The sequence below is a fragment of the Typha angustifolia genome, chromosome 13 (assembly GCF_048772165.1).
Source record: "Typha angustifolia cultivar Huaian chromosome 13, ASM4877216v1, whole genome shotgun sequence".
Lineage (NCBI taxonomy): Eukaryota > Viridiplantae > Streptophyta > Magnoliopsida > Poales > Typhaceae > Typha > Typha angustifolia.
The window spans coordinates 6,323,258-6,350,759 of NC_133251.1; the positions used below are offsets into that span (position 1 = coordinate 6,323,258).

General features: G+C 35.1%; 2 protein-coding genes across 2 annotated transcripts; both read left to right on the top strand.

The window, feature by feature from the left end:
- The first annotated feature begins 5,822 nt into the window (after positions 1-5,822).
- LOC140773946 (transcription factor bHLH35-like) lies at positions 5,823-7,500 on the top strand. The gene is made up of 5 exons (XM_073116738.1): positions 5,823-5,980; positions 6,081-6,255; positions 6,346-6,570; positions 6,672-6,842; positions 7,243-7,500. The coding sequence occupies exons 1-5, from the start codon at positions 5,907-5,909 to the stop codon at positions 7,339-7,341; spliced, it is 744 nt and encodes a 247-aa protein (XP_072972839.1). The 5' UTR covers positions 5,823-5,906; the 3' UTR covers positions 7,342-7,500.
- Positions 7,501-11,464: 3,964 nt separating this feature from the next.
- LOC140774288 (GATA transcription factor 20-like) lies at positions 11,465-22,125 on the top strand. The gene is made up of 7 exons (XM_073117215.1): positions 11,465-11,964; positions 12,037-12,123; positions 12,212-12,324; positions 12,948-13,076; positions 13,319-13,424; positions 20,972-21,043; positions 21,754-22,125. Exons 1-7 carry the CDS (start codon positions 11,683-11,685, stop codon positions 21,826-21,828), a joined length of 864 nt encoding a protein of 287 aa, XP_072973316.1. The 5' UTR covers positions 11,465-11,682; the 3' UTR covers positions 21,829-22,125.
- Positions 22,126-27,502: the final 5,377 nt, after the last annotated feature.

Here is a 27,502-nt window from a genome sequence, read left to right on the forward strand (position 1 = left end):
GAGGAAGAGAACCCCTCGACCAAGCAAACAACAACGGTGGAATAAAATTAAAATTACTTAGATTTGATAGTAAGATGCAGATCTGGCGAGAGGGGTGATAAGAGAGCGACGAGGGGAGGGGAGAATAGTACAAATAATAAAAAAAATATATAAATAATCCAAATGGCTCGGATCTTGTGCTAAGGCATAGATTTGGCAAGGGAGCGATGGGGAGCAGCAAAGGAACAGTAGGGAGCAATGAAGGAGCGTTGGGTTGAATTGCCTCGGAGCAAATAGGGAATAGTGGTGCGAGAAGCTATGAAGGAATGGTAGGGTGGGAAGCTATGAAAGAACGATGAGGAAGCGATGGCGAGAGGATGGCAGAGAGGAAATGAGGAGACAAGAAATAGAAGGAAAAAAAAAAGGAGGGAATGAAAAGAAAGATAGAGGAAACAACGGGGTGGGTGAATAAAGGCTCTCCCATTCATCTAGCCACTTGGCTAGGAGAAGGGAGAGGAGGTAAGGACTAAGGACACAAGCAATAATGATGAGGAAGGTCTTTACGAGAAGGAAAAAATTCAGAACCCTAACAAACCCAAATGTGAGCTAATTTGAATTCGAGCTTAGCTCTAGCCTTAAATGAGATGGTTGATATAAAGTTCAAAAATTCAAGTCTTAACCAAGCTGGTTTGCTCAAGCTTGATTTAAATTTTAACTGAATAAAATTTTAATTCAAACATAAGGAAGAAGGAAGCTTAACTCTTGATGTAAGGAAGCATGAAAGGAGATAGATCAAACCTCAATATATTAATTCTGCACTAAGATCACCTAGAAGCTCTTTACTAATCACTTTAGTTCTAAGGAATATCAAATCAAATGCATCAACTTTTGGTGAAACACCAAAGTTAGAAAAATTAATAAAAATCACAATTTTTTGTTAAGAAAATAAATTAAACTGAACAACATTTAGCCGCAAACCTACAAAACTTTTTATAGACTAACAAAAGACAAAAAATAAATTTAGTCCGATGAAATGATGAATTTTCTATTTATGGAAAATTTTGACCTAGACAAGTAAAATCTTATGTAAGTTAAGAAAAACATATAATCAAAACAAAACTTTCCTAAAATAGCAAAACCACTTACTTCAAAGCCTAAATGGAATTTAATTGACATCCACTTTGGACCCTAACAACTTTTGGTTGTGATGTGCTTCAATGAAACATGTCTTACATTAGAGTATCAATCACATTCAAATACAAACTCACCACATCTTGCTCTTTCTATTTCAAGTAAATCTTTTTCCTTTTAGAATAGAAATATTACTATAATTTGATTCGTAGATCATTATCTCTTGAATAGATTGGCAAATCAAATTGTAATCTCAGACCCTTTGAATAGATCAAAATTACGGTTTTTCCTCCATCATCCCTGTTTGGAAACCCTAAACCAGACTAATAAATTAAATTGATTTAGAATTCTAACTTCTCTAAATCTATTGTTTGGAACTACTAAATGATGATATTTTAATTAATTTTAAAATATTCTATAAAAATATGATGATTTGATATCGGGTTTCAATTAATTTATGTCAGGAAGGTCAACTTTTTCAAATATTTAAACTAACTCCTTTATTGCATTCTATCAACTTGATGGCTAAGTCACTGTTTACTTATGGAATAAGAATAGGTTTATTTTATAATAAGCTTTCTTATTCTGGTGTAGTAACTAAACAATGTCTTATCTTATTCTAGTATACTAATTTAATATTCTATCTTATCTTATTACATACAACTTTCTAAAAACTAATTTACTAATAACCTAAGATTACTATTTTACGTTTTGATATGACAACACATAATTACCGATCCTATTAATTACAATTGCTCTCTCCTTTCTAAAGGCAGCCCCATATACTTGCACAGCGAAGGGTATTATCCCAACATCTGAATGCAGGGCTATTATTCCGCATACCTAAGTGCAGAGTTATAACATCGCATACTCGCATAGTCTGCACAAACTCTACACTTTTTACACATACTTGTGTAGTGCGAGGTTATAACCCTGCATACCTAGTAATGCAAATCCGCAAGTAATGCAGAAAGTTAAAAAATGCGAAGAAGTATGCATTAGATACAGTATAACGCGGATTTATAGAATTCATTAAGTCCGCACTTGTAATAAAAATATATTATTATTTTAAAAAAATACTATTTACTACTACTACTTTAACATATACTAAAGGGTATTTTCATCATTTAATTTAAAACATAACCAATTTTCAATACAATTTTATTATTTTTTTAATAATTTAAGTATATCATATTAAATATAATTATTATTTCTTATATAAGTATTGAGTTAAATATTAGAACAGCTTATACTAGTATTATCTCTCTTCTTCTGGTAATAAAAATTAGAATAGTTATGTCTATTCCACTATTATTCAATAAATGAATGGAAGCTAAAGGATAAAATAATAAGGAAAAAAAACATAATGAAATAGATTTTGTTTCCTCCCAACTACAAGATCAATTAGATCTCATTTCAATTTTATAAATTCTATCCAAATAAAATCCCATCTAGAATTGGCACCAAAGCATAACCTAAAAACAAAATCTGATGATTCCAGACTATACCTATTACATAATATATTAATATATTAATTAAATTGAGCATTATTTAGTTGAGCCTCTAGAATTTTCAAAAGATTTTAACTTTCTTTTATATCTTGGAGAAGGGAATGATGACCTTATAAATGATCTCGGATATATTTGAGTACCATTTTGCTCCTCTGTGATTTAGACTAATAATAAAATTATTATTTTCTCACCATAATATATACTAAAATGTTTGAATTGTCCTTAACCTTCAATTAAAATTACTCACTGGGTTTCTATTTTTTAATTCTCCAATTTAATATTACAAGTTTAAAATCTTAGTTAATATCTAACTATCACAATATATTTCCATCTAAATAGAAGATTCAAATTTACTAGAAGTATTACAGTAATTTTTGCTTTCTTATTTTTAATATATAAGAAAAGTAAAAGTTAGCTTTCTTTAATAATGTGTGTGTCATTTATTTTATAGATCATAATCATATATGCTAATTATGGGTTAGATAGAAAGGATAAACTTTTTTAGATACATAAGTTGTCAACTCTTTTTAATGTCATACCAAGCTAAAATCATAAGCACAAGCTAACTAGAGAGAATTTTAGTCTTTTTTATTTGGATAGAAATCATATGCACAAAAACTAATTTATATTTTAGATGTTTTTTATATTAAAGTCATGAAAATTTGTATATAATACTAAGTCTTTTAATAAAATTATAGTTTACCGTTGGAAAAGATCTCTCTTTCCGACCCAAGAGATCTATAATAATGAAATCTAAAATTGATGTCAATTAAGAAAAATATGCAATTAACAATACCAAGCACCAAAGAAAGCTAGAACACCAAATTTATGTATAAAACCCTTCTCAAAGGGAAAATTCACGAAGCATGAAATTAAATCCACTATCAAGAGAATTGGTACAGAGAATATCACCACAACAAGTCTCTCAAGGTCACAAGAATGTCATCCATAAGAAACCAATAACCCAAGCTTCAAATTAACAAGTTTAGATAACACCTCCAATAGAGAAACCTAAACATTCTTGAAGCAAGAACACCCTTGTAGATGTGAAGAAAAAAATCCTTGTGCATTGATCCCAACTAAAAAATCCTCTAGTTGCAAACACTTGTTGTATGTAAAGAAAAAAAAAAACCTTTTTTTCTCGTCTTCTTTTTCACTAAGTGGCATGAGCAAAAGTGCCCCTTAACAAAAATCTTACTCAACCAATTATTAGCCAAGTAAGTCACCTTATGGGGTTAGCCCAAACCAACTTAGTTAAATAAACCTAACATTTATACGCTATATTTTTACTATTTATAAATTGAGCCTAATGATTTAGCGAATATGTGTAGAAAATATTCTACCACTAGATCAGTTAATTAAACTTAACCAAATCTTTGAGTTAAGTTAACTAAAGTAAAAAAAAAACTATGAAAATATATTCCACTAAGTTATACTAATGACATTTTAGTTATTTAAAAAATAAGAGTATTTTAGTTATTTTAAAAATAAAATATTTTCATTTAATATAATATTTTTACGGTGTTAGTTCAAATCTAACTCAAAGTATTTTCTGCACATATTTGACAAATTAGATGGTTCGACTTGTAAATCGTAAGTACGTAAACATCAATTATTAAATGAGACTGTTTTTAATTGGCCACAAGTACACGTGTTCGTCTCCTATTTGCGGGAGTCCCGGGTCGCATGTATATCTGTGTTTGCGTAGCTCAGCGGATTCCTTTTTCGCCTTCCGTCCACCGTGACAAGTAATCTCTTCCTCTCTAGCACGTGGTTATACATGTGGGGCCACGTGATATGGCGTCGTTCTGTCCTTTATTCCGCACGTGACGACGCGTGGAGGAATAGAAAGAACACGTGGTTCACGGGGTTCATCCTCTCGAGCCTTCGCAGGTGGCTCTGTAACTCTGTAAGTTCTCAAACGAAATTTATTTATTCTACCAAGAAAGAAGACAAATTAATTATATATATATATATGGGATTTTTTTGAAAAATAATTTTTTATTTTAAAATAATAAGTAAACATCGTGTAACATCTCTATTTTAGAATATAAATAATTTAATATCAAATGAAATAGTATTTTATTAATATTTTCCTTCACTTTGTATCACAATTAAAATATATTATTACACTCTTATTTTAAAATATTAGCTAACATAGGAATAATTAATTTCTAGAATAAATATCTCATATTAAGAATAATAAATAAGAATAACTATTCTAAAATTATTTATCCTTTTCACTATTTATCTTAGTTTTTATATTATAATTTATATAAAAATATTAGGTTTAATAAGTATAATTATCTATTTTTTTAATATATACAGTATGTAGATATATCAATCATCTCAAATTATCACAATTTCCTAACAATTTTTGAATAATATATATAAACATCAAATATCTAAGTACCCGTCTAGTTGAAGAATAATCCAAGAATTAAGAATCTCTTGCTCATAGTTTATACCTAAACACCACCTAAATCTATCTAGTATGATTAATATCATAGTAGACATTCCCATAATATTACTAATAACATAATTTAGAATCGGAATGAGAGAGGAGACTTAACTATATTTAAAAAATTAATATTAATATTTATCAAGATACTCCTAATTCATTAATTACTTTATACACTTTATTATTAAGGGGGTAAAATAATATTAAATAAAAATATACTGGATTATCAAGATATAATTAAGGCTTAAACTAATTGGGAATCCAGAAACTTCAGCTTTATCCGAGGCACGTTCTGTTGGCTTCCATCTGCAATTTGGATGGGGGGCCGAATTGGTAGATGGTAGTACAATCCTGTTATTTAAAGTCAAATGTTAGTTTAATTCACATATATGTTACAGTTATTTATATACTTTATTGCTTGTAGTTTGGACCAAGAACACTTTTTATTTATTATAAAACCCTTTATTCTTTTCAAAATTAGTATATATTTAAGTCCACTTGATTTAGACTTGGACTAACAGAATGTTAGGTTAATATCTATCTGGCTGGGCTCTCCCAACTCCCAATCTATTTATGCGACATTTCATGCCGCTGTCTCCTTCAAAGAAGTGGTCTCTTCTCCCTCTTTCCCACGTGTTTTCTGCTCTCCAACGCGGCGGACTTATAGACTATTCCACTCTCCCCCCCACCCCCACCACCTCTTCACAGTTCACACACACACACACACACACACCACTATATATATAGAGGAAGGAGTGGACTCCAATCTGGGCATTATCCTTGAATTCTACATCTCCCACAACCAAATCAAAAAACGAGCAAACATGGATGCCATGGAGGCGGAGTACAAGTACTACTGGGAGATGAGGCAATTCCTGGAAAACGAAGAGCTTGGCAGGTTCTTCTTCTTCTTCTTCTTACCCTTAATTTGGATTGAGATTTGTTCTTGTCCGAGTTTGCTGAAACTTTTGGATGTCTCCTTAATTTCCTCGCTGCAGCTTGTTGGTGTTCGAGGACGCCGTGTCAAACTACTACGACTCGAGCTCCCCGGACGGCTCCGGTTCCAACTCTTGCACCCCCGCCGCGAAGAACATCGCCATGGAGAGGAACCGGAGAAAGAAGCTCAATGAGAAGCTGTACACTCTGCGGAGCGTAGTCCCTAACATAACCAAGGTAATTGAAGTCTCTGTTCGTCTTACCCAAAATCTAATTCAGGGTCTAGTATTGTAGACTAATTGATGGACGCTCGATTCGTTGTTGTAGATGGACAAGGCGTCGATACTCAAGGACGCGATCGACTACATTCAACAACTCCAAGATCAAGAGAGGCGAATCCTGGCCGAGGTCTCGGAGGTCGACTCGCTGAAAGAGGACAAGGGATCGTTTGGCGATTTGGAGCAATTGGATGATCTGAGCTGCTTCCCGCAGAGGAACAAGAGGAGGAGGTCGATGGGTTCTCCCACCCCGTCATCTATCGAAGTCATAGACGTAATCCTCTCATTCATTCATTCTTTCGTTCTTTCAAATTAATGGCGGTAAGGAATTATTAGTTTGAAATTAATGGTCTTGGGATCTTAACCTTTGCGCAGCTGAAGGTGTCCGAGGTTGGTGACAAGTTACTGGTGGTCAGCATCACTTGCAACAAGAAGAGGGACGCCATGGTCACGATTTGTCAAGTGTTTGAATCTCTGCACATCAAAATCATCACAGCAAACATCACCTCTGTTTCTGGGAGTCTCTCGCACACTCTGTTTGTTGAGGTGATTTAACCTTAATTTCCTCACCTTTTCTTGTACTTTTTCCACAAAACGCACGGCTTTGGCATGGCAAATGCATGGAAATCAAGTAAATTAATGCTAAAACCCTTCGATTCCACACAATCTTCAAAACATTTTCAAGCACTTGCACATGTAGAATTGGATAAAAGAATTGTTTAAAGATTGCCAAAACTGACCGTAACCACGTTGTGTGCACAGAATTCACATGATTGAAATCGACCTTTCTTTTTTCTTTTGTTTTTGTCCTTAATGCGACGTGATAAGATGTTCTAACTGAAAGACAAAAGAAAAATCATATATATAGCATTGAAATCTAATGCCTAATTGACTTGAAAGATACTTCTTTTGCCATGGCTTGATGAATTAATTTCCTTCCTTTCAGGCTGAGGAAATGAGTAGTTCTCAAATGAAGGAAAAGATTGAGACTGCCATTGCTGAGCTTGGTGGATCAAGAAGCCCAGTTAGTTCCATAAGCTATTAGCAGTTTGGAGGATCCACAGAAGCTTAATGTGTATGCCTCTAGTTTTTTTTTTTTTTTTTAATCTTATATTTATGAAGGGAATGTATAAATAGGCTCTGGTGGTCAATCAATTTATATGTTATAAAGATTAATTAATAATAGGTTCTGCCCCGCTTATATATGCCATTCTTTGCTAATTGTGATGGGAAATTACTTGACTTTGGCTGCCAGATGCCCCCTAATGATTCTAAAGCTCACTATATTTCTGGGTACTTCACAAAATTATCGAATAATTAAAGTACCCTTAAAGCAGTAACTTTTCTTAGTGCGTTGGTCGACTTTCTTAGTCAATTAGGTTAAGGTTCTTCAATCAGATACAGTGGTCAAGATTTTAAAATTAACTCTCTTCTTTGGATGTTTAAGCTTGTCTCAAGCCTAATCTTATAAGCTAATTAAGCTTGATACGTTTTTTCCCCCTGAGATATATCTTGAGTTGCTCATGAACAACAACACTTATATTCTTTTTTTAACATAAAAATTTAATCGATAACTAAACGAAAGAAATATTCTTAAGAGGTCACTACGCTCACGATTAAAATAAACAAACGATGAGCAACAGTTCATAAGATCAAAGTATAATTAAGTAAGTCATGAGAAGTTAGTTCCAAGCAAGTGTGTGTGCGTGTGAATCTCAAGAAAGTTATTTGACTTCTTCTTTGTTTATCCTTAATTTTTAAGGATAATTTTCTCCTACCTCCCTAAGTATTCTTTTGTCGAGTTTTTAACCAAACTAATCATGTTTTAACATATTTTTATCGAAATAAATTACTCCTCAAAGTTATTACCAAATAGAGTCTGATTTACTGCATTTTATCTCTAAGTAAAAATTTCTGTAACTTAATCTTTCAACCGTTAAAACAAAATTACTTAATAATAAAAATACTAAACTAATTAGTATTTTTAAAACTATAATTTAATATTTTTATTATAATTATAATAAATTAGATCTTATTTAATAATGAATTTAAGAGATAATTATTTCGATGCAAGAGGAGTTCTAATTTGTTCAAAAACTCTCCCTTTTTGTCTCTCTTTTTGACTTACAGCAAGACAAAGTCATGAAGCCATTAATTGTACGTGTATAGTTATTTCTGGCCACAGATTAATCACGGCGAGATGATCGATCATAAAGGCATCCTTTACTAATAAACTGAAAAAAAAAGGTGAATTATTCTGCACATCTGGCTGAATTAAATTCGAGGATAAAGTACCTTTGAGACCTCCATTGGAGTCTTCAGTCAAAACTGTTGATGCCCAAGAAAGAATACAAGAGAGAAAGAGAGAGAGAGAGAGAGGTCGGCATTGCCAACGACAACAAAGATGACGCATTAATAATGACATATGCATGGTGAGGTCTGCAGCATCTTAATATCCTTCCATTTGCTGTCTACTTAATGTTTGGTATTCAAAAAAGATGAAATGCCAGTGAACTCCACTTCTTTTGGACAATGACTTGGAAGGCGAATTGACTCTACAAAGCTGCTGAGAATATTTTGGACTGTGGACTTAGGGACCTTGGAATGGTATCACAAGATGCTGCACAGTTGCACTGCATTAAGAACATATACTTCCACACCAATGATTCCATGCTAATCAATTAGTTATTAAAATTACTTTTTTTATCTATAAGATATTTTACTTATATGACTAGATTAATTGATAATAAATTAGAATTTTAAGTGTTTTCTTATTGTTTATTCTTTCCACCATACAGTAGTGCTTTCTAGAAGGTGGTATATAAGTGTTTGAAGAGTAGTGTTAAAACATCGAAAAATTAATCCTTCGTATAAGTATAATTTAGTTTCAAATAGAAATTCTAAATTTGAATGTTTGGTCCGGATTGAAATTAGTTTTCTCCAATTATTTAAGAGTTTGACGGGTATTAGTTTAGATCTTCGAAATATGAAGAAATCCTAGCTAATACCTGTTACATATAGACTGAGGAGATCATCATCACCAAATCTTAGCGGAGCTTCAACTTCAAAGTGTAGTGAGACGTGGGCGGTCCAAGTTGGAGGACGTCAACTTGAGTTAGTCTATTTGCATAAAAATTGCGAGATTTGGTGAGCAATAATATCTCAACCTTAGTTATTGGTATTTGGTGGTGTGAAATTATATAAATAAGTACCTGTATTTATAGTGGAATAGGTTGATCCAAATGTGATTAGATTCATAGTTTATTTCTCTCTACAGAGAAAGAATTTTTCACATAAATTAAAAATGACTAGCCTTTATGATTACTTTCATTATTCTATGTATAGAGGGCCTATAGGAGTTATTAAGTCATCATCTTAGAACTATATTTAATTGATATAGTGGGTTTCTTTTATTTTAGTGAAATCATTAGCTATGGACATGCCTAAGAGAAGGAAAATCGATCGTTAGATCATCTCTCTTTAGATGGATTTAATTCCTGCAGTCGAAAGCTAGGATAAAAATATTCTTCAAATCTATATAGATGAAAGGGCATGGCTATATATGATTCATAATTATATTTCTTCTTGGATGTTTCTAGGTGCAACATCTATAGGGATATAGATAGTTATCCATACCTGAGACTTGTGACACCTAATTCAAAAGAAAAACAAAATGAAGAAGTCTTAGGAGAATTTGATTTATCTGAATGATAATTGATAAGTAAAATTTTACAGAAGGATTATAAATTTTGAGTGAATGTATTAACCTACATTTTATTGATTAAATAATTTAGGATCTGCATAATGTGATTGAGACTCGATCACGTCATTTTATAAGAAATATTGGGTTTGCTAGGACGAATCAAGTTATCATCTAGATTTCTTGGGCTATGACATTTGAACGATACTAGATGACATTCGAACGTTAAAACCCTATCAAAAAAATAAGGCTCTCAGATTTTGTGCTCGAACGGTCACAAATCGGTGTTCGAATGCTACAACCCTATTAAAGAATAAATGCTCTCAGGTTTTGGCATTTGAACGGCTACAAACAAACTAAGGTGGTTTATTTGATGTGATGGTGAGAACGATTTGGTGGTGGAATTAATGGAGATTGTGAGATGTCTATGATAAGAATAAAATGGACAATAGAGATGATGATAGCATGATGTAGATTTGTGATTTAAAATGGAAGAAGGGGGAGAATATGGTCGGCTCTAAAGAAGAAGGAGAATCGACGAATAAGAAGGGAGGAGCTAGCTGACGGCTAGAGATTGATGGTGGAAGGAGAAGATGGTTGGCTTTACTGAACTAAGAGGATGACAGTCGAGAAGGAAATGGATGAAGTCGACTTGACAACATCAGTCTTAGATCGAATGAGAATGTTGAGAGAGATAAGGTAGATGATAGAAATTTCAATATTCTTGCATAATCCTAGATAGACCTTCCATATATTTAGAGGCTATCAAAATTTAAAATAATTCAAAATAACTCTAATACGAGATAACCTCATTATTGAATGAAGACTTTGTTAGTCTTACGGGCCTTTCCCAGTAGGGCCCGAAGTTGTGTGCAAATAGTTCACAAATCATGAGGTAAAAATTAGTACGAGCAGACGTAATAATTCACGAGGTACGATGGTATGACGCTTGTCGGTATTAAAATTTTAATCAAAGATCTAATTTCATATTTCATATTCATTTTATTATACGTCGACATTCAAATCTAAATCTAGTTAAACTCAAAGATGACATGGAACTAAGTTTAATTAAAAGCTCACCATTTAATATAAAATAAGACTAATAATTTTTCCTAGTCATTTAAATCTGACACACATAATAATAATAATATAATAGGATTAAAAAAATATTTATTAAAAGTAAATTATATAATAATAATAATATGTGATATTTATTATTTTTGTTACATACATAGTTTTTATTTGCAAGGAAAGATGGAAATGGTAGTTTTCTTTTTCCACCCGTCGTGAAGGTACGTACAAAACCTGCCGTTTGGCCCATTTTGACAGCCCAGAGCCCGCGGTAACCGCAGACGTACAGTACGGCGATCCCGTGATCGTCGCGGTGGACGCTCACGCTTTACGCTCCATGCCTCGTGATTCCCGCACACCCCATCCGACGGTTCGTATTTGTTCGTCAACGGACCAGACCCACTTTGCTCTCTTCAGCTCCAGCTCTCCCCTGTCCTCGTCTTCGTTCCCCCAATTTTTCTAGGGTTTCCTCTCCTTCTCCCTTCAGTTCTTCTCGATCGAAATCCTAGGAATATTCGACCGAATGTCTCCTACGTATCCTCCCTTGGTCCCGACCGTTTGATCTCCTACCTCGATTTCTCGTCGAGGAATTTCGGCTGATCTCTTGATTTGGAGATGAGCGAAAATCCTAGCCATCTCGCTCACCCGGCCGCCGGAGGCGGCGGAGAAGCGCAAATGGTCGCGGCGGCGGAGGCGATGCAGAGGTACGAGGCGAACAATGGTGGCGGCGGGGACCGGATGGAGGAGGACCACGACGTGGCCGTGGAAGGCGATGGGATGGACGGAGATGGGCCGTCGGATCCGCACGGCATCGTCGCAGCTCCGATCGGGGGCAATCAGCTCACTCTCTCGTTCCAGGGGGAGGTCTACGTGTTCGATTCCGTTTCCCCCGAAAAGGTGAGAACTTTTTTTTTTTTTTAATACTGGCTTTAGAATAGTCATGGAGTCATTTGGATCATGTTGTTGTAGGTTCAAGCGGTGCTCCTGTTGCTGGGAGGGCGGGAGATTACTCCTGCTATGGGTTCACTTCCGTCTTCTTCCAGCTCGTACAATAGAGTACTGTCTACCTTTGTTTTTGTGTGTTGGTAATGATAGAATTGGGAGCTGTTGGGCTTGAAATGATACTACTTTTGATGTTCTACAGAGAGTGAATTTTCCCCATAGAGTGGCTTCTTTGATGAGGTTTCGGGAGAAGAGAAAAGAGAGGAACTTTGACAAGAAGATAAGATACACTGTTCGGAAGGAGGTTGCACTCAGGTGAGAAGTGGATGCTTTGAAATGTTCAAGCTGTTTCATGTTGAAGATATTCTATAGATCTTTTGGGCGTGGGAGCCTGTATGTGAAGCATAATTTAGATTGTGAATGAAAGATATATTTAGAGAAAATATTTTCTCATGGCTTCTATCAATAGAAAGTCATAATCTTGAATAATACTCTCTTCTCCAACAATTCAAATTTAGCATTGTAGTTTTATGCTTTTACTCTGGAGTTTCAATCAATAAACCATTCTTTGGTAAGTAAACTCTCGTGATATGGTTTTAAAAATGTACTTTTATGCTTTATTATTTATTTTTTGGAATATGTGAGGTTAACTCTAGTCTGAATGATGATGGCTAATGTTTGATTTGAAAATGTTCATTACGAAATGGTGCTTTGTATGTTCTATTTTCTATTCAATAACTTGTACTATTCATCTGCTTATAACTTTTTGATAGGTTGCCTTGTTGTTACTGGTCTTCTGTTTGCATAATAGGCTATTTGATTCCATGCTGATAGAATTTCTGTTCATTTTGTTTCTTTCTTGTTCCTCAAATTATCAACCATTTCATAAACATTTGGTGGTTCTTGACATACAAGATATTAATATTGTTTCTCCTCAGGATGCAACGTAATAGAGGTCAATTCACATCGTCAAAATCAAAACCTGAAGATGCAACATCAGATGTTTTAAGTTGGGATGGTACACAAAAATGGGGTTCAGTGGAAGGTCGGCCCTCATCTGCATCTGAGTAAGTTGGTCAACCAACTAATAAGGCATTAGAATGTTGGAATATCATATCCACTATTATTTTGAGTGCATAGGATTTCGTCCTTTTTATGTGACCGTTGATGTTTGAAATTGCTAACGCTTTCATTTAATATTTTAGTTTTTTTCATTGGTGAATGTTTTGCTATAGCGTCAACCTTAAATGCATAATAGGGTGTCTCTTTCCAATGTTTGATGTGTCATTTCTCTATGAATATGATTTAGGTGCCATCATTGTGGCATTAGTGCAAAGTCTACACCAATGATGCGTCGTGGACCTGATGGACCGAGGACTTTGTGCAATGCTTGTGGATTAATGTGGGCAAATAAGGTTAGCCATATTATATTTGCACCTTATTTATTTCCTGGTGACTTTACATTGCTTTTATTTAGTCTTTTTTTTTTTAAGATTTTCATGATTCTACGACGGTATCTTTGATCTCTATGTTGGTTGGGGAAAAAAAACCCTGAGTCTAGCTTAACTTTGTTGATGGGGAGTTATTGGATCCTTGGAACTTGGAAGCATGCAAAATAAGATTGAATTATGTATATTGGATGCTTTAGTAAATTCTATAAGGTCAGAGTTATATGTTTAGGATGAAGGGCCAAAAGATATTTAATGATGTGGTTTGTCCTTTTCTCCAAGTATGTATTTCTGATAGATCTAGCCATATAGATTTATTTTTTGGACTAGAGTCCTCTAGATTTCAATAGCCCAAGGATAGAGTGATGACATTCATATATAGCGGTGTAAATGGGTAATGGAGCTGAGCTCAAGCAAGCTTGAGCCTAAGAGGAAAAGTTCTAAAAATAGCATTGATACTAGATTTTCATCAAATGGGTATTGGTGAGTCCAAAATTGTCCCTAAAATGGATTCCTTTATTATGGTTAGAGTACTAATTGCTAAAAAATCAAAATTATTGGAAACCAATTTTGAGCTCATGCAAGGAGCTAATGTAGAGTTGGCTCGAGCTTGGCTCGGTTCTAGAAAACCAATTTTCTATTACACTTATAAATGATTTGGAGGACTTCAGCTTATAGCTTTGACTTTCATGACACCAAACAATAGGATATATAACAACTTCTCCTTTTTGCTGTTATATTTTTAAACCATTGGACTACAGCTTATAATGCAAGAAAAATCAGAAATAATATTAGGGATGTGAGAATTGAGACTAGGGCTTATATGAAGCAAATATCTATTACTAACGGGTGCTAACACAATATAAGGATTTCAATTATAAGGTTTGTATTTTGTGTATGATTATTGTGGACTCTTCTATTAAAGTAAAAATAGTAATTTATATTAACCACGCCTAAGCCTCAGAATTTACATCATTGTGGACTCTTCTATGCAATAAGCAAAAGGAGGAGGCGCTCTATTAGAATGCATAATTAAGGACTCGGCACATCTGAAGTCCAAAACAAAACAATAGCGCTATCCCGACCTACAACGACGAGCCAATTAGCCTCCGGATTTCCTTCATGGTTAATGTGGCGAAAGGATTGAGGTGGATAGGTGCGAAGCACATGACAAATTTCTTCAATAAGGTCCCGTATTGTTAATGGAGCATGCTTGCTATTGCGAACCGGTTGCAGCAAGGGGAGTTAGTCAACCTCACATGCAGGGGCCAAAGGTGAAGGTAGTTTGCACAAGTGAGGTCCTCCATTAATGCCCAAGCCTCCACATGTAGAGGGTCCCCACACTTAAGCAGATTCATAATAGCACCTACACCAAGCTCCTTAAAGTTATCGACAATATATCCTCCAATGCCACAATCTGAGGTAGATTAAAAAGATCTATTGAAGTTAAGTTTAAATATCCAATTGGAGGGAGGGACCATGGTTTGAAAGATCGGCTGATCCCGATCCAGATTTCTCCTCTCACGTTGTTTCTCTCTTTATTTCTCTCTTTCCCTACCATAGGTATTGTTCTCAGATGCAGAAATTCAGCTACGGTAAACTCCAGCGATGCAGATCTAACTCCGGTACCTCGTGTATGTGATTTTTTTTAATTTTATTTATTTATTTCTCTCTTCTCTTATTTCTTTATTACAATTTTTTTCTTCTCCTTTACTGCGGTGGAATTTTTTTCTTGTTTTTTCTTTTCATTTCTTCCACACTCTCTTTCGTTGCAACAATTTTAAGTAAGTATTACTTTAGTTTTCTAGGCTTCATATGTGAGTAATTATTATTTTTTATTTTTATCATATATTTAAACTTTAGAAATTTTGTAGCATTTTTAAATAAAATTTAGAATTTTATTTAATTAAAAAATAGTTTGATCTGATTTGATCTTAGTAGTCGATACAGCTAATTTGATCGATATGCCCGATACATATCCTTTTTTTTGGGAGATTGATCTCAACCCCAATTTTTTGAACCTTGAGAGAAACCACAAATTCTGATATCCTCAATTGGGCCATGCTCACTAAGTAGGAATCAAAGAAATAGTTAGTTTTTTTGGACAACGTTGTGCAGAAGAGAGAGGAAGTAGAAGGCATATTAATTAACCAAATATCTAGCATTGTGACCTTTGAAAAAAAGAGAAAAAGATGTTGGTCCTTGGACTTGCCTTGCCTTTCACTGATCCATGAGGAGCAGAGCCGGTCTTTAGAGAAAGTGAATGCCGCCTCGAAAGAGGTCATGCAAACATCCCAAAATGCCTTAGGCAAAAAGAACATATTAGAAAGATATGATCAAGATCCTTATCTGCATTACACCATGGGCAAAGAGGAGAGAGAATGAAATTTAAAGCACAAAACCAGGCCTTGGAAGGCAACCGACTCCACGCCACCTTACACCAAAAAAAAATAATAATAATGTGGGGAAACACCGAAAGGGTACAATTGACCACTAGACATCCCAAATTCCAAGCCCACTCAAAGCCATCCTAGATTTCAGGCTCATGAGGAGTTTGGCCAACCATAAAATCATAGGCAAACTTAGGGGAGATTAGACCAAACATATTTGCATATCTAGTCATCCGTGAAAGGGAAATGAGGCAATGAAATAGATTGTATTTGTTGAGCAAGAACATGACTGGACCAAAGATTTACGAGGCCAAGGTTCCACTCTCTATGATTTATCAGGGGAAAATTATGCAAGTCAAATAAACTCAATAGCCTTCTAGCTAAGCCGATTGTAGGTCTTTTCCATGTCTAATTTAATCATGTCAAGATGACCTATTTTAGAATGCTCTAAAGAATGAGCCATTTCTTAAGCAACCAAAGTATTATGAGAGATATGCCGCCCAACCATGAAGGTTGTTTGCTCAGTGCTAACTAGGGCTAGCAATAGTGCCTTCATTATGGTAGTTACCTACTTGCGATGGATGAGCCACCTTGCGAATTAAAATAATGTAGATTTAGCCCCAATAGACCAGACAGGTGCCACTCACTTGAAACTGACAGAATGCCTAGCCAAATGGTCCTAGGGTATCCCAGCACTCCTAGTAGAACTCCACTTGAAAATCATCTAAGTCAAGCACTTTGCCAAGCAATATAACCAAAAGAGTCAGTCGACTCTCCTCGAGGGTGAAAGGTTATAAGCTCATCATAGCAAGCTGTGGGCATCTCTGGAATGCCTAAAAGCGGCACACTAGTTCTCCATTGATTTGTGGGGTTCCAAAAAGCTGAGTAACCATAAAACCTTAGCAATCTTGATGCACCTCATGTAAGAAAATGAATACCAATGAGTCGGAGCAATAGCACCTTCCTTGGTCTTGTTGATTTTCCTAAGAAAATACCACAAACTAGGGCATCAAAGCCTTGTTGATTCTAGAAAACACCAAGAACATTGGAAAACTCTACTAATTTTATTCCATTGACCAAGTATCCCCTTTTTATTTGAATCTTCAACAACATATAGGAAAGAAATGACCTAAAAAGCAAAATCATAATTTTGCTAAAAATAGTAAAAACGAGATAAATACAGATAGAGCTAATACTAAATGTCCAAAATTTGAAAGAACCAGTCAAATTCAGGGTTTCTAGAAAAAGATATTAAACAAACAAATATCTTCTAAACTAGTAAAAATGTGATTTTGGAGGCCTAAATGATGGAATTGACCAAAATATGATTGCTCTTAAAGTGTGGTCTCAAGTTTTGCTCAGAACAGCGTTTCCACTGAAAATAATCTATAATTTTGCCCAATTTGGTGATGTTATCCAGAGACCCTTTGATTCAGCTTGGATGACAATCCTAAATCATCATACGCTCCTCCTTATGCTGCTGCATCATCTTCCCTAGGTTGTAGAAAATTCACCCATGAAAGGGTATAAGATGTTTGACATTGAAGACATCTGACATTCGAATATGATTGGGAAGCTTCAGTCTATAGGCATTAGGATTAATTTTCTCAAGGGCCTCCAGTGGACCAATTATATGTGCAACGAGTCCATTGTACTCCCCAACAAATAATCAAGCATTATTTAACACAACCCACACCAAATTGCAACATCAAATTCCACATGTCGACACTTGTTATCAGCAGGTTGCTTGTATCTGGTCATCACTACTAGGAGATTCTATTGAGTCATCTTATGAACATTGTGAAGTTGCACAACAAAATCCTTGACCTTGCTATGAGTATGCCAAATATCAAGTAGGGGTGCTAAGTCACGTGGATTATGCAACATCAAGCCATACACAATGTGAAAAAGACTAAAGTTGGTGCTATGATTGACAAAGCAATAGAAGGCAAACATGGCTTGATATAACTTTTGATCCCAAGTCTTTAAATGATCACTCACCATGCTTCTAAGAAGATCACCCAAAGAATGATTAATGAACTTTCTTTGCCTATCTGTTCGAGGGTGACAACATCAAACCATACACAATATGAAAAAAACTAAAGTCAGTGCTATGTTTGACAAAGTGATTGAATGCGAACTCAGCTTGATATAACTTTTGGTCCCAAGTCTTTAAATGATCACTCACCATGTTTCTAAGAAGATCACCCAAATAATAATTAATGAACTTCGTTTGCCTATCTGTCCAAGACAACCGCTACTAAAATCAAGCTTAATATTAGATCATCTCTATAAGTTTCTCCAAAAGTGGCTGAGAAAATGACTATCTCTGTTAGATATGATAGAGAGAGGCAACCTATGAGATGGTAGATCTCTCGAAAGCATAATTGAGCCATCTTCACTATATCACTGCAAGGTTTCAAAACTTGATATATGGATTGGGATCAGTCGTTAGTAACGGCTGTACCAGTCATATCGACCGTCCGTATTGGATCAGACTATTTTTTATTATCTAAAATTCTAAATTTTATTTAAAAATACAGAAAAAATTCTAAAAATTTAGAAAAATTCTAAAAATGTAGAAATTTTTTAAAAATGTAGAAAAAATAATGGAAAAAATAAGAAAATAAAAATCAGTCACATATGAAATCTAAAATCTAAAGAAAAATCTTACTCAAAAATTTTAATTTAAATTTGTCAAATTATTACTACAGAACAATAGTAAAGAAAGAGTTCTCTTCATTGTTGTTCTGTAGCAATAAGAAAAGAACCATTAAAAAATGGGTGACAAAGAGAGAGAAATTGGAAAAAAAAAACTCACTTGAGTTTACCAGAGTGCAGAGTAGCCAGGACTCACCAGATCGACCATTGGATGAGTTTGGTGAAGTAGGAGGAGAGTGTGTGTGAGATAAAGGGTAAAAACTTAAAAATTTACAGCGGCTTGTGATAGTGCCCCTATAGATGTCTATAGGGTTAGGGTTAGGGGCAAATGGATGGAAGAGATGGATGTGCACAAATTTCAAGACAGGTTAAATTTTCTCAAATCGGCTCGATCACCTCGTGTGACTTTTGGACCCATGAGTATGATTTTGGGCTTGAGTACAAACCAAAGATGACTAGTGGAGCGACTTGGTGGGCCTGCATTAATTGATTGAGCCAACTTGCATGCAGTTTGAGCTTGATGCAAGCCTAACTCGTGGGCCCACAAGCACGTCATGAGCCAATAGATTTAGCTTGTGTACTAGTTATCTTGACGGCAAGGTGTCGAAAGCGTGGTGGAGTGATACTATTCTACCGCGAGAGTCAATCAGCTAGGTTGAGTCTAACTAAGTGTAGTTAGAAGTGGTCATTGTTTATTTGGAGGATTATGAGATAAATAGAAGTGGTCATTGTTTATTTGGAGGATTATGAGATCATGGAATGAATATTGATTTAAGTTAATTTTTTCTCTTGTTTTTACTGTTAATTGTAGCCGTTATTTTTTTAGGAGTAGATCTAACTTAGAAACCCTAGCCATCATTTACATCTATGAGCAACTCACCCATATGGCCGATCTCCACCATCCCATGGTTGTTCCATCCTCTAATGATTGCCGTAGCATTGGTATTTCTATTTTTGTTCAGTTTCGATCTACTTTCACTTTTTCCTTCATAACTTCTCATCCTGACATCGGAATTTCATTATTTCAAGCCATTAGATCATAGACTCACGAGGCTACCTCCCATAAAAATTTTAGAATTTTCTTGCAAATAGATTAGTCCAGATCTGGTTCATAGGGGGGGCTTATTTAGAGCTACTGGTGTAGTAAAGATTAGTTTCCAGTGGTTATCTTCTCTCTTTCATCTTCTATCCTTTCTTTTAATCTTCTTCTAAATCTATTTTAAGCCCATAGAAATATACCACATGTTATATATCATGTATTGTAGTTAAAATTGGTTGCCAATTTATGTTATTGACCTAATACACCTTTTAGTGAGGATGGGAAGACAAAGCTTCTCTGGTTGGATCACATCTTGATCTGGCTTGGGGAAGATTAATTTTCAAACATATGGTAGGGCCTGTATTTAGAAAATCAAGACTGAATAGGTTTTGGGCCAGGATTGTGCTTCAATGCCATAGCCTGATCCTGGTTAAGAAGTCAGAATGTGAACAGATGAAGGCTTTAATAACAATGGATACTTTGATATCTTAACCATCAATCCAAATAAATGCACGACTAGAGATTTCAACACCCAGACACCAAAATTGTCTCCTCACATCATCTGATCTAGCTTCTGGATCCACCCATCTGCCTCTTTAGACATCACTCCTCTCAACTTGGAGGAAACTTTGTAATCTTGTATAATTGGAAGAATATTGAAATCTCTTCAAGTTATCTTATTATATAAAGCATTTGATCTAGCTCTTTTCTCTGAAGACCATCATCCTGCCCTTCTTTTTGACGTGTTTAGTAGGTTAGCAGCATCTCAAGAGTAACAGCACTTGGAAGCTAGGCTTGAACTTTCATTGCTTGTCCTTTTCCTTACCACCAGACCTGTCCACTGCCTGACTGCTTCAACAACACGCATTGCTGATCCTTTCTCTCCTGCACTAGCTCCATTACCTCTGATCACTCAGGCAGTCTCCTGCCACACCGTCAATTCCCTCCACTGATCAGCACTCCACGAGTAGCTGCTGCTGTCTTGTTGCTATAGCTATGATTGCTTTAAGCATGTCCCAACTATCATACATATTAGCTATCTTTCCAGTTGATGAGCTATTTTACATAAAGAAAGGCGACATAGAGGATAAAAAAAAATTGAGGTATTTGGGCTTTTGTTCTTGGGTTTATCTGTAGGACTTCAATTTACTTTTGCTTTGCTTGGTCAAGACCTTCTATGGTGGGCCTAGGCTCAAGCTTAGGTAGGCCCACCAGTACTTGCTCTCTCAGTCATTGGCATTTTTGGAAAGTCTCCAGCCATCTAATTGGTCAGCTAAGTAAACTCAAATGATATCATAAATTTGTTGTTGAGTTTATGGTGGCATTCTTGTTAAATATTTCAGAAAATGAAGTTGCATTATACTGTCTAACTGAATTGGAACGTAATTTTATATATGTTTCTCCTTACCCATATGGTTCTGCAGGGTACATTGAGGGACCTTTCAAAAACTCCACCAGTGCCCATTCAGATTGCCCCTTCGGAACCAAAGGATGGAGTAAGTTTTCAACCCGTCAGCCTGAAAAGCAGTTCTCTTAAAGATGTCTTGCTGTACATTAATTCATCGAAATTTGCACTACCACATTGATTCATTGGGTCATACTTATAGCTGCTTGTGAAATTGACAACCATTGAGCAACATTGGCTGAGTAATATTTGGGGGAAAAGAAGTACTAAATCTGTCCATTTATGCTTTACATCCTTTTTACGTTGTTTTAATTTAATATAATAGATTGTGTGATTTTCAACTTTATATAATTTGTCGTTCTGGTTTTAGTTTTACGAAAGAAATCTGTTCGTTAGTTCATGTATCCTACTTCATCATAAGATTACTCTCTATAGCTTAGAGTCATAGGGAGTAATTTTGAGAAGATTGTAAACCAGGCCTTGTTTTAAATCGTATGAAAACACATGGGACCCCTTGTAAAGAAATAAAACCATGAGGACCCATCTTATAAAGTTGGAAACTACTGGGATCTAGGATCTATTTTTATAAGAATAAAATAACACTGTAGGCTCTAATTGCATAATTCTACAAAGTAGAAATCCAGAGACCTTTGTAGTATATTTCCCTATGTGATGGAAAATTGGTTCTGAGAACAGTGTGTTATTATTGGCATTTCTTTCATTTCGCAGACATGTATTCATGACTCCATATTAATTTTACACTTCTTTATCTAATACTATCAGCATTTCATTTTCCTGCAGAATGGAAATGCTGGAGACCTGGTCGAGCAGCACCCTGTTCCAACAGCTTCTAACGGCCATGATATATCATCCTGAGAGGAATACTGATTGGAGAAAACGAGTCGATCATGGAGCCCATTCCTTCGCGAGAGCTGAAATTGGTTTATACTATCAGGCAAGCATGTACTGTAACTTACCAGAGGCAAAATATTTAGGAGTTTTCTTGCCCATGGTCGTGGGTTAAGATAATGTCCGTAGATTGTTTCATACTTGTTTCTCTTGATTGTATCAATAGGCTACATTCTGAGTTTCAAATCTTTCACAGCTTTTGCTGGTTAGTGTGCAGGAGAACCTTCCTAATGTGCATTGCAGTAACGTAATTATTTGATCATACTTTAGTTGCCAATTCTACTGCATATTTATTTGCTGCATGTGACCCTTATGTAGACAGTCTCGTGCAGTCTCATGCGAATGCCTTTAATTTACTGTGTTGTTGAAATATGTCCATGATAATTAAGTTATCCTTTTATTAAGACAGCCATTCAGATGGTGTTTTTCTAGTCACGCATATAAGATATACACTTAGCACATAATTTTATAACCCAAATAATTGTTCCTCTCCAATATAGCGAAGAGATCAAGTGACAGCAATAAACCTCCAAGAATTAAAGATTGAGATTAGGGGTGAAACCGGGTTGGATTTTATTGGTTTCATATCCGAGGTTAGTGGATACAAGTTGAGATTCCTATCCATTTTGACATTCGAAATTGATCTGTAATTGAGTAGCTCGGCAAGGATATGGATTGAGGAAAGTTCCTGAATAACTTCTCACCAAATTTCTTCAAATATATATATATATATATATATATATATATATATATATATATATATATTCTCACAAAAGACTGGTTTTTTAGGAATAGTTGCTAAGAGGGGCCAGAGTGATAGCTTTTTGACACAAGAGTCTTTCACTTAGCCTATATTAGGCAGCATTATAGATGAGACAAAGTATCAAGCCTACTACTGGCATATATAGAAATACAAGAAGATAGTCTTAATCATCATGTAGGTTTCATCAAGACAACAATCCAAGACACAAACTCCAATAAAAAGGGAAAAGAAATTCACGACACACTAGCCCTACGCTACAATAGGGCTAAAAGAAGAAAACAAAAAAATGACAAAATGACACACTAATACACAATGCCTAGATCTGAGCGGAGAGGCATAGATCAAAGCACAGGTGGCACAACAAATGAAGCTGAAAAGCACTGTACAAAAATCTAGCGACACAACCATGAAGAGACTACAACGACTGGAGCTGAGGGGGCAGAGGAGTGGCGTAGGGCAACGGTATAGTAGGTGATGGCCTAGAGCGGGACAACATGATAGGTGATGCGGAAGGGGGTAGAGCAATGTAGAGCGTGACGATAGACAACAGAACAACGAGGTGAACCATTAGAAAAGAATAAGAGCTAAATGGAGAATGCAACGCTGCAAGAGAAAGAGGATGAGCAAAGGCTTAAAGGAAGTGGAATACTAAGAGAACTATACAAGAGGGGAGGGAAAAGATCAGAAGTGAGGAAAAACCCTGCCCACCCCTAACCACTAGGTTAGGAGAAAAGAGAGGATAAAGATGCCAGCAATAATGAAACTCTCTAGGAAAAGGAGGAAAAGGGTGGCCGAACCCTAAAAGAGTTACTATGGTCGATGTCATGAAAAAAATAAAGAAACACTATATTAGTCCTCACAAGAAAATCTTTTACAAATAAATGATCAAATCTTGAATTGCAAATCTCATGCAAATACAAGCATCTGTTCTCCGGGTGTCCAAATCCAATCTATTCAATAGCCATGATGGCTATACGCATTCCAAATTAGAGTAGGTCACATTTTCATGATGTGGAACTCTACCCAAAAACTCTATTCCTACTTAGCAACATCTTCTTCTTCCTTCCTCTTTCTATTCTCTCTCTTTCTATGCCTAGCTTAATTGGCTACCCTCCTCCATCATTCTCCTTTCTTCTCCCCCATTTCTTATTCATCCCCCTATTTTCCTAGAATTCCTTGGCTTATGCAATATCAATACCCCTATTACACAAAACTCTCTCATCTACGAATAGTATGATCTGAATACGTTATATAAATTATGACATACTATCAACATAATATGATATCAAATAATGTATATAGATATATATTGTGGATTAAGTGATTCACTGTCTTATGCAAAGAACACGAGGTTTAAGAAGAAAGTAATAATAAAATGACTTGATATACGAAAAATAGTTTAAAAAAAAAATGAACGTGACGTCTCGATCAGAAATAATTGCACAATGTTGTTTCGACGCCATTTTCCTCTGCAAAAAGAACAAAGACGATAGAATTTAATCTAACAAGTAGTATATACAAGCATGCTCAATTGATCTCGGTCTTGGGACCAAAGACAACAACATTACATAATTCCTTGGCAGGAGTGATGGCTTTTGTACTGACAAAGGGAATCAATTGGATAGAGCTTCAAAAGAAGAGCCCATTCACACAGAGAGAGAGAGAAAGAGAGATGGGAAATTGCTTATTACATTCCTTAGAGTAGTATCCTAAGCTGATGTTGATATGTGTCTCCCATGCAATTCATCCATCAAGCTGCAATTAATGTCTTATTCTTGTGTTCCATGTCCCACTAGAAGCACATATATGAATCTCAGTCTCAATCCCCATCTTTTTGTTTCTATCTTTCTTGTCGTCTGTTACACCACTGATTTTGTTCCTCTGAGGAGGAGAAAGAGGATTCAAAACTTAGACCACCATTGATTCCTACCTCTCTCTTTTTTTTTCCTTAATCTGATCCTCTTGTCCCTCCCTGGCATGACAAATTGGCTACTTGTTGTACTATTTACTATTGGAGATGACATATGAAGCTTTAAATTGCTAAAGAATTACGAGCTGTATATTTATTAAGTTTATGAACTCTTTATAAGTGTCTTACCTACATAATAAATATATAGAATCTCCATTCATACTAACACTCTTTAAATAAAAATAAATTATCTCCACATCCAGGGATTCAATAAATATAGAATAATATTTGCTCAACAATATGCCACGCATACCATTCAGAGCAACAGGACTAGCTTTTTACTATGTCAGCAGTGGACCATGGAGGCCTAAATGTCTTGAAAATAATTCAAATTTAAGTGAATAGCTCAAGTCATCTACAAATAATGGACAAACAATTAACATATCAATCATTTCTAAGTTTTATTTCAATTTATATTCCTCATTACGTTATCAATATAGTAACTTTGAAATCATAGTATTAATAAGATATTGGAAAACGTATCTCAACTCCTCAACACCTTAAGACACACTACTAAATGTGAGAATGGCCGGGGCTAAATCAACTATAATCAAATGGAGGCCTAAAGGCTTTCTTTTAAGACTATCTATCACCTGAGACGTTGATGCATTGTGGGGATAACAAGGCGGTCCTAGTGAACTCACTTGTACTTGGTCTTGGCACACCTTCTGTTTGTCTTCTTAAAACTAGTCTCGTTTTTAGGGTTCAAGATCCATCATCAAGGGTCCACCCTCCCATTATTCATGACTAGTTCAACCTATCTATGATTAGATCGGGTGCCATTGCATTGCATGTATAGGTGGGAATCGGGTCGCATTAGCCAAGTTCGGATCAAATGGGGGTTTCGGTTAGGTTAAGATAATGCAATCACGAAAATGACTCATTTATTATATGAGTCAAAATTTTTAAATAGAACGTGTTTATTAAACAAGTTACGCAAGTCATAAACGAATTATAGGATGATATAAATTATTTATGTTATAAACGAGTTACTCAGGTGATAAATAGGTTATTCAAGTCATAATCGAACTATCATTTCATAAATAGGTAGAGATAATAAATACAAATATGAATCATTTAACAATTGGGTTGGAGACAGATTAAATCATTTATGACCCAAATCAATTATATTATACTCAAACATGTTTAGTTAACACCTTTTGGGTTCATGTATCGTATTGCATGGGCTTTCATCTCCCTTGTGGTATCACTAGGGGAGCTAGGGTGTCGCTGAAGAGCAAATAGTTCGAGATGGTCCGAGCACATTGTTAGATACATAGTCATCGATCGATCGTGCTTTTAGATAGTTATGATTGTTCTCTAATTTGAGTATAATGCACCGTAGAATTAGATCAAGAGTTATCAAAATAGCCGATACATGTGATCAATATGTTGGCATATATCTGACAACACTAATAATATCTGGAACTACTCGGAACTACTCGGATCAGATTGGCCTGCGTTAAAGTTATTCGCATGTAGTGCTATGGTAGAAAATCGAATAAATTTCAATCTCAATATTAATGAGATGATTCAAACTCATAACCTTCGCTATAGACCCTAGAATAAGAACATTTAACTAGAATGCCAAACTTTTTTTGGCAGATACTTGTAATAAATAAATTTATCCTTTGACCAGGGGTGCAAGTGAATTGGGTACATACAGTAATATCATTAACATCATTGACTAGGGACTAGGGTGCACTTCTGAAATTATATTATATAAGTGAATAAGTAGCTAGGTGAAATGCCTACCTCTTTGTTCCAACTCCAATCATTTATGACCAAGAAGTAATCCCCATTAATTTAAGTGAAATACTTCTTATGGCTTATTCCAACATGCCACTATAAAAGTGTGCTTACATGTTATTAATATTGCTAGGATTAATAATAAGAGAAATTTATCAAAACTTCTTACATTTTGCCTCTACTACTATTCACAACCTACATAGATATTTATCATTTTATCTTTATAATTTTTTATGTCTCAAAATTATCGTGAGATAACCTTAACCTGACATTAGTGGAAGGATTAGAGAACATTTCATTTTTTTTTAAAATAAAAAATCTAAATCTAAAATACCTCTGGCTTGACTTTAAAATCTGATTTCCCTTATATTTTAACTTTAACCCTAAAAACATACTCAATGAAATTTAGGTTATTTTATATTAATAGATAATCTAACTTATCTATATGATACCTATCTTTTAGAAAAATCTAGCATTAAGGAGATTTTGTTACGATCCGACCACATGGATTAAGTCGAGTTAAGTCGAGTCGAGTTAGTTAGTTAACTTTATCTTATTGTTTGAATTTCAAATAAATTGGATAATCCGAATGTGGATTTCACTAGAGATTTTTACTCCTATAAATAGGAGTGGATATATATTGATAATAATAAGGAATGAATTTATCGTAACCGTTAGATCGTCTTTATTCTTTATCATAACCGTTAGATCGTCGTATCTTTCTAGGAGTAGATTATAGTCGTAGAAGCATCTGACCTTCCAAACCCTAGCCACCACCCTTCACCAACAACCACCCTACCTTACGGCCGTCCACCACCACCCTTGGCCGTCCGCCACCTTCTAACGACCGCTACAACTTTAGTTAATTAATGTTTCGCCCTATTTGACATTGCTCTACTATTCTAACTATAACTTTCAATTGGGATCTCTGATTGACTTCATTTCAAATCCATTAGAACCCTAACTTCTGATATTATTACCTCTCAAAAATCTCAGGATCATCTTATGGATGGATCGTTTCAAATCTAGTTTGTAATATATTTTTACTCATTAAAATAAATATGTATAAGGCGTGAATAATAAACATTCATATAATATGATGTGAATGATAATAAAAGTAAAATGTACGGTGTTTTTGATAAAATTATAAAAAAATTGAA

Coding starts and splice junctions, on each gene's coding strand:
- LOC140774288 (XM_073117215.1), top strand. CDS start 11,683: ATGAGCGAAAATCCTAGCCATCTCGCTCACCCGGCCGCCGGAGGCGGC. Junction 13,077..13,318: donor CGGCCCTCATCTGCATCTGA/GTAAGTTGGTCA, acceptor AATATGATTTAG/GTGCCATCATTGTGGCATTA. Junction 13,425..20,971: donor GATTAATGTGGGCAAATAAG/GTTAGCCATATT, acceptor ATGGTTCTGCAG/GGTACATTGAGGGACCTTTC.
- LOC140773946 (XM_073116738.1), top strand. CDS start 5,907: ATGGATGCCATGGAGGCGGAGTACAAGTACTACTGGGAGATGAGGCAA. Junction 6,571..6,671: donor CATCTATCGAAGTCATAGAC/GTAATCCTCTCA, acceptor ACCTTTGCGCAG/CTGAAGGTGTCCGAGGTTGG. Junction 6,843..7,242: donor CGCACACTCTGTTTGTTGAG/GTGATTTAACCT, acceptor CCTTCCTTTCAG/GCTGAGGAAATGAGTAGTTC.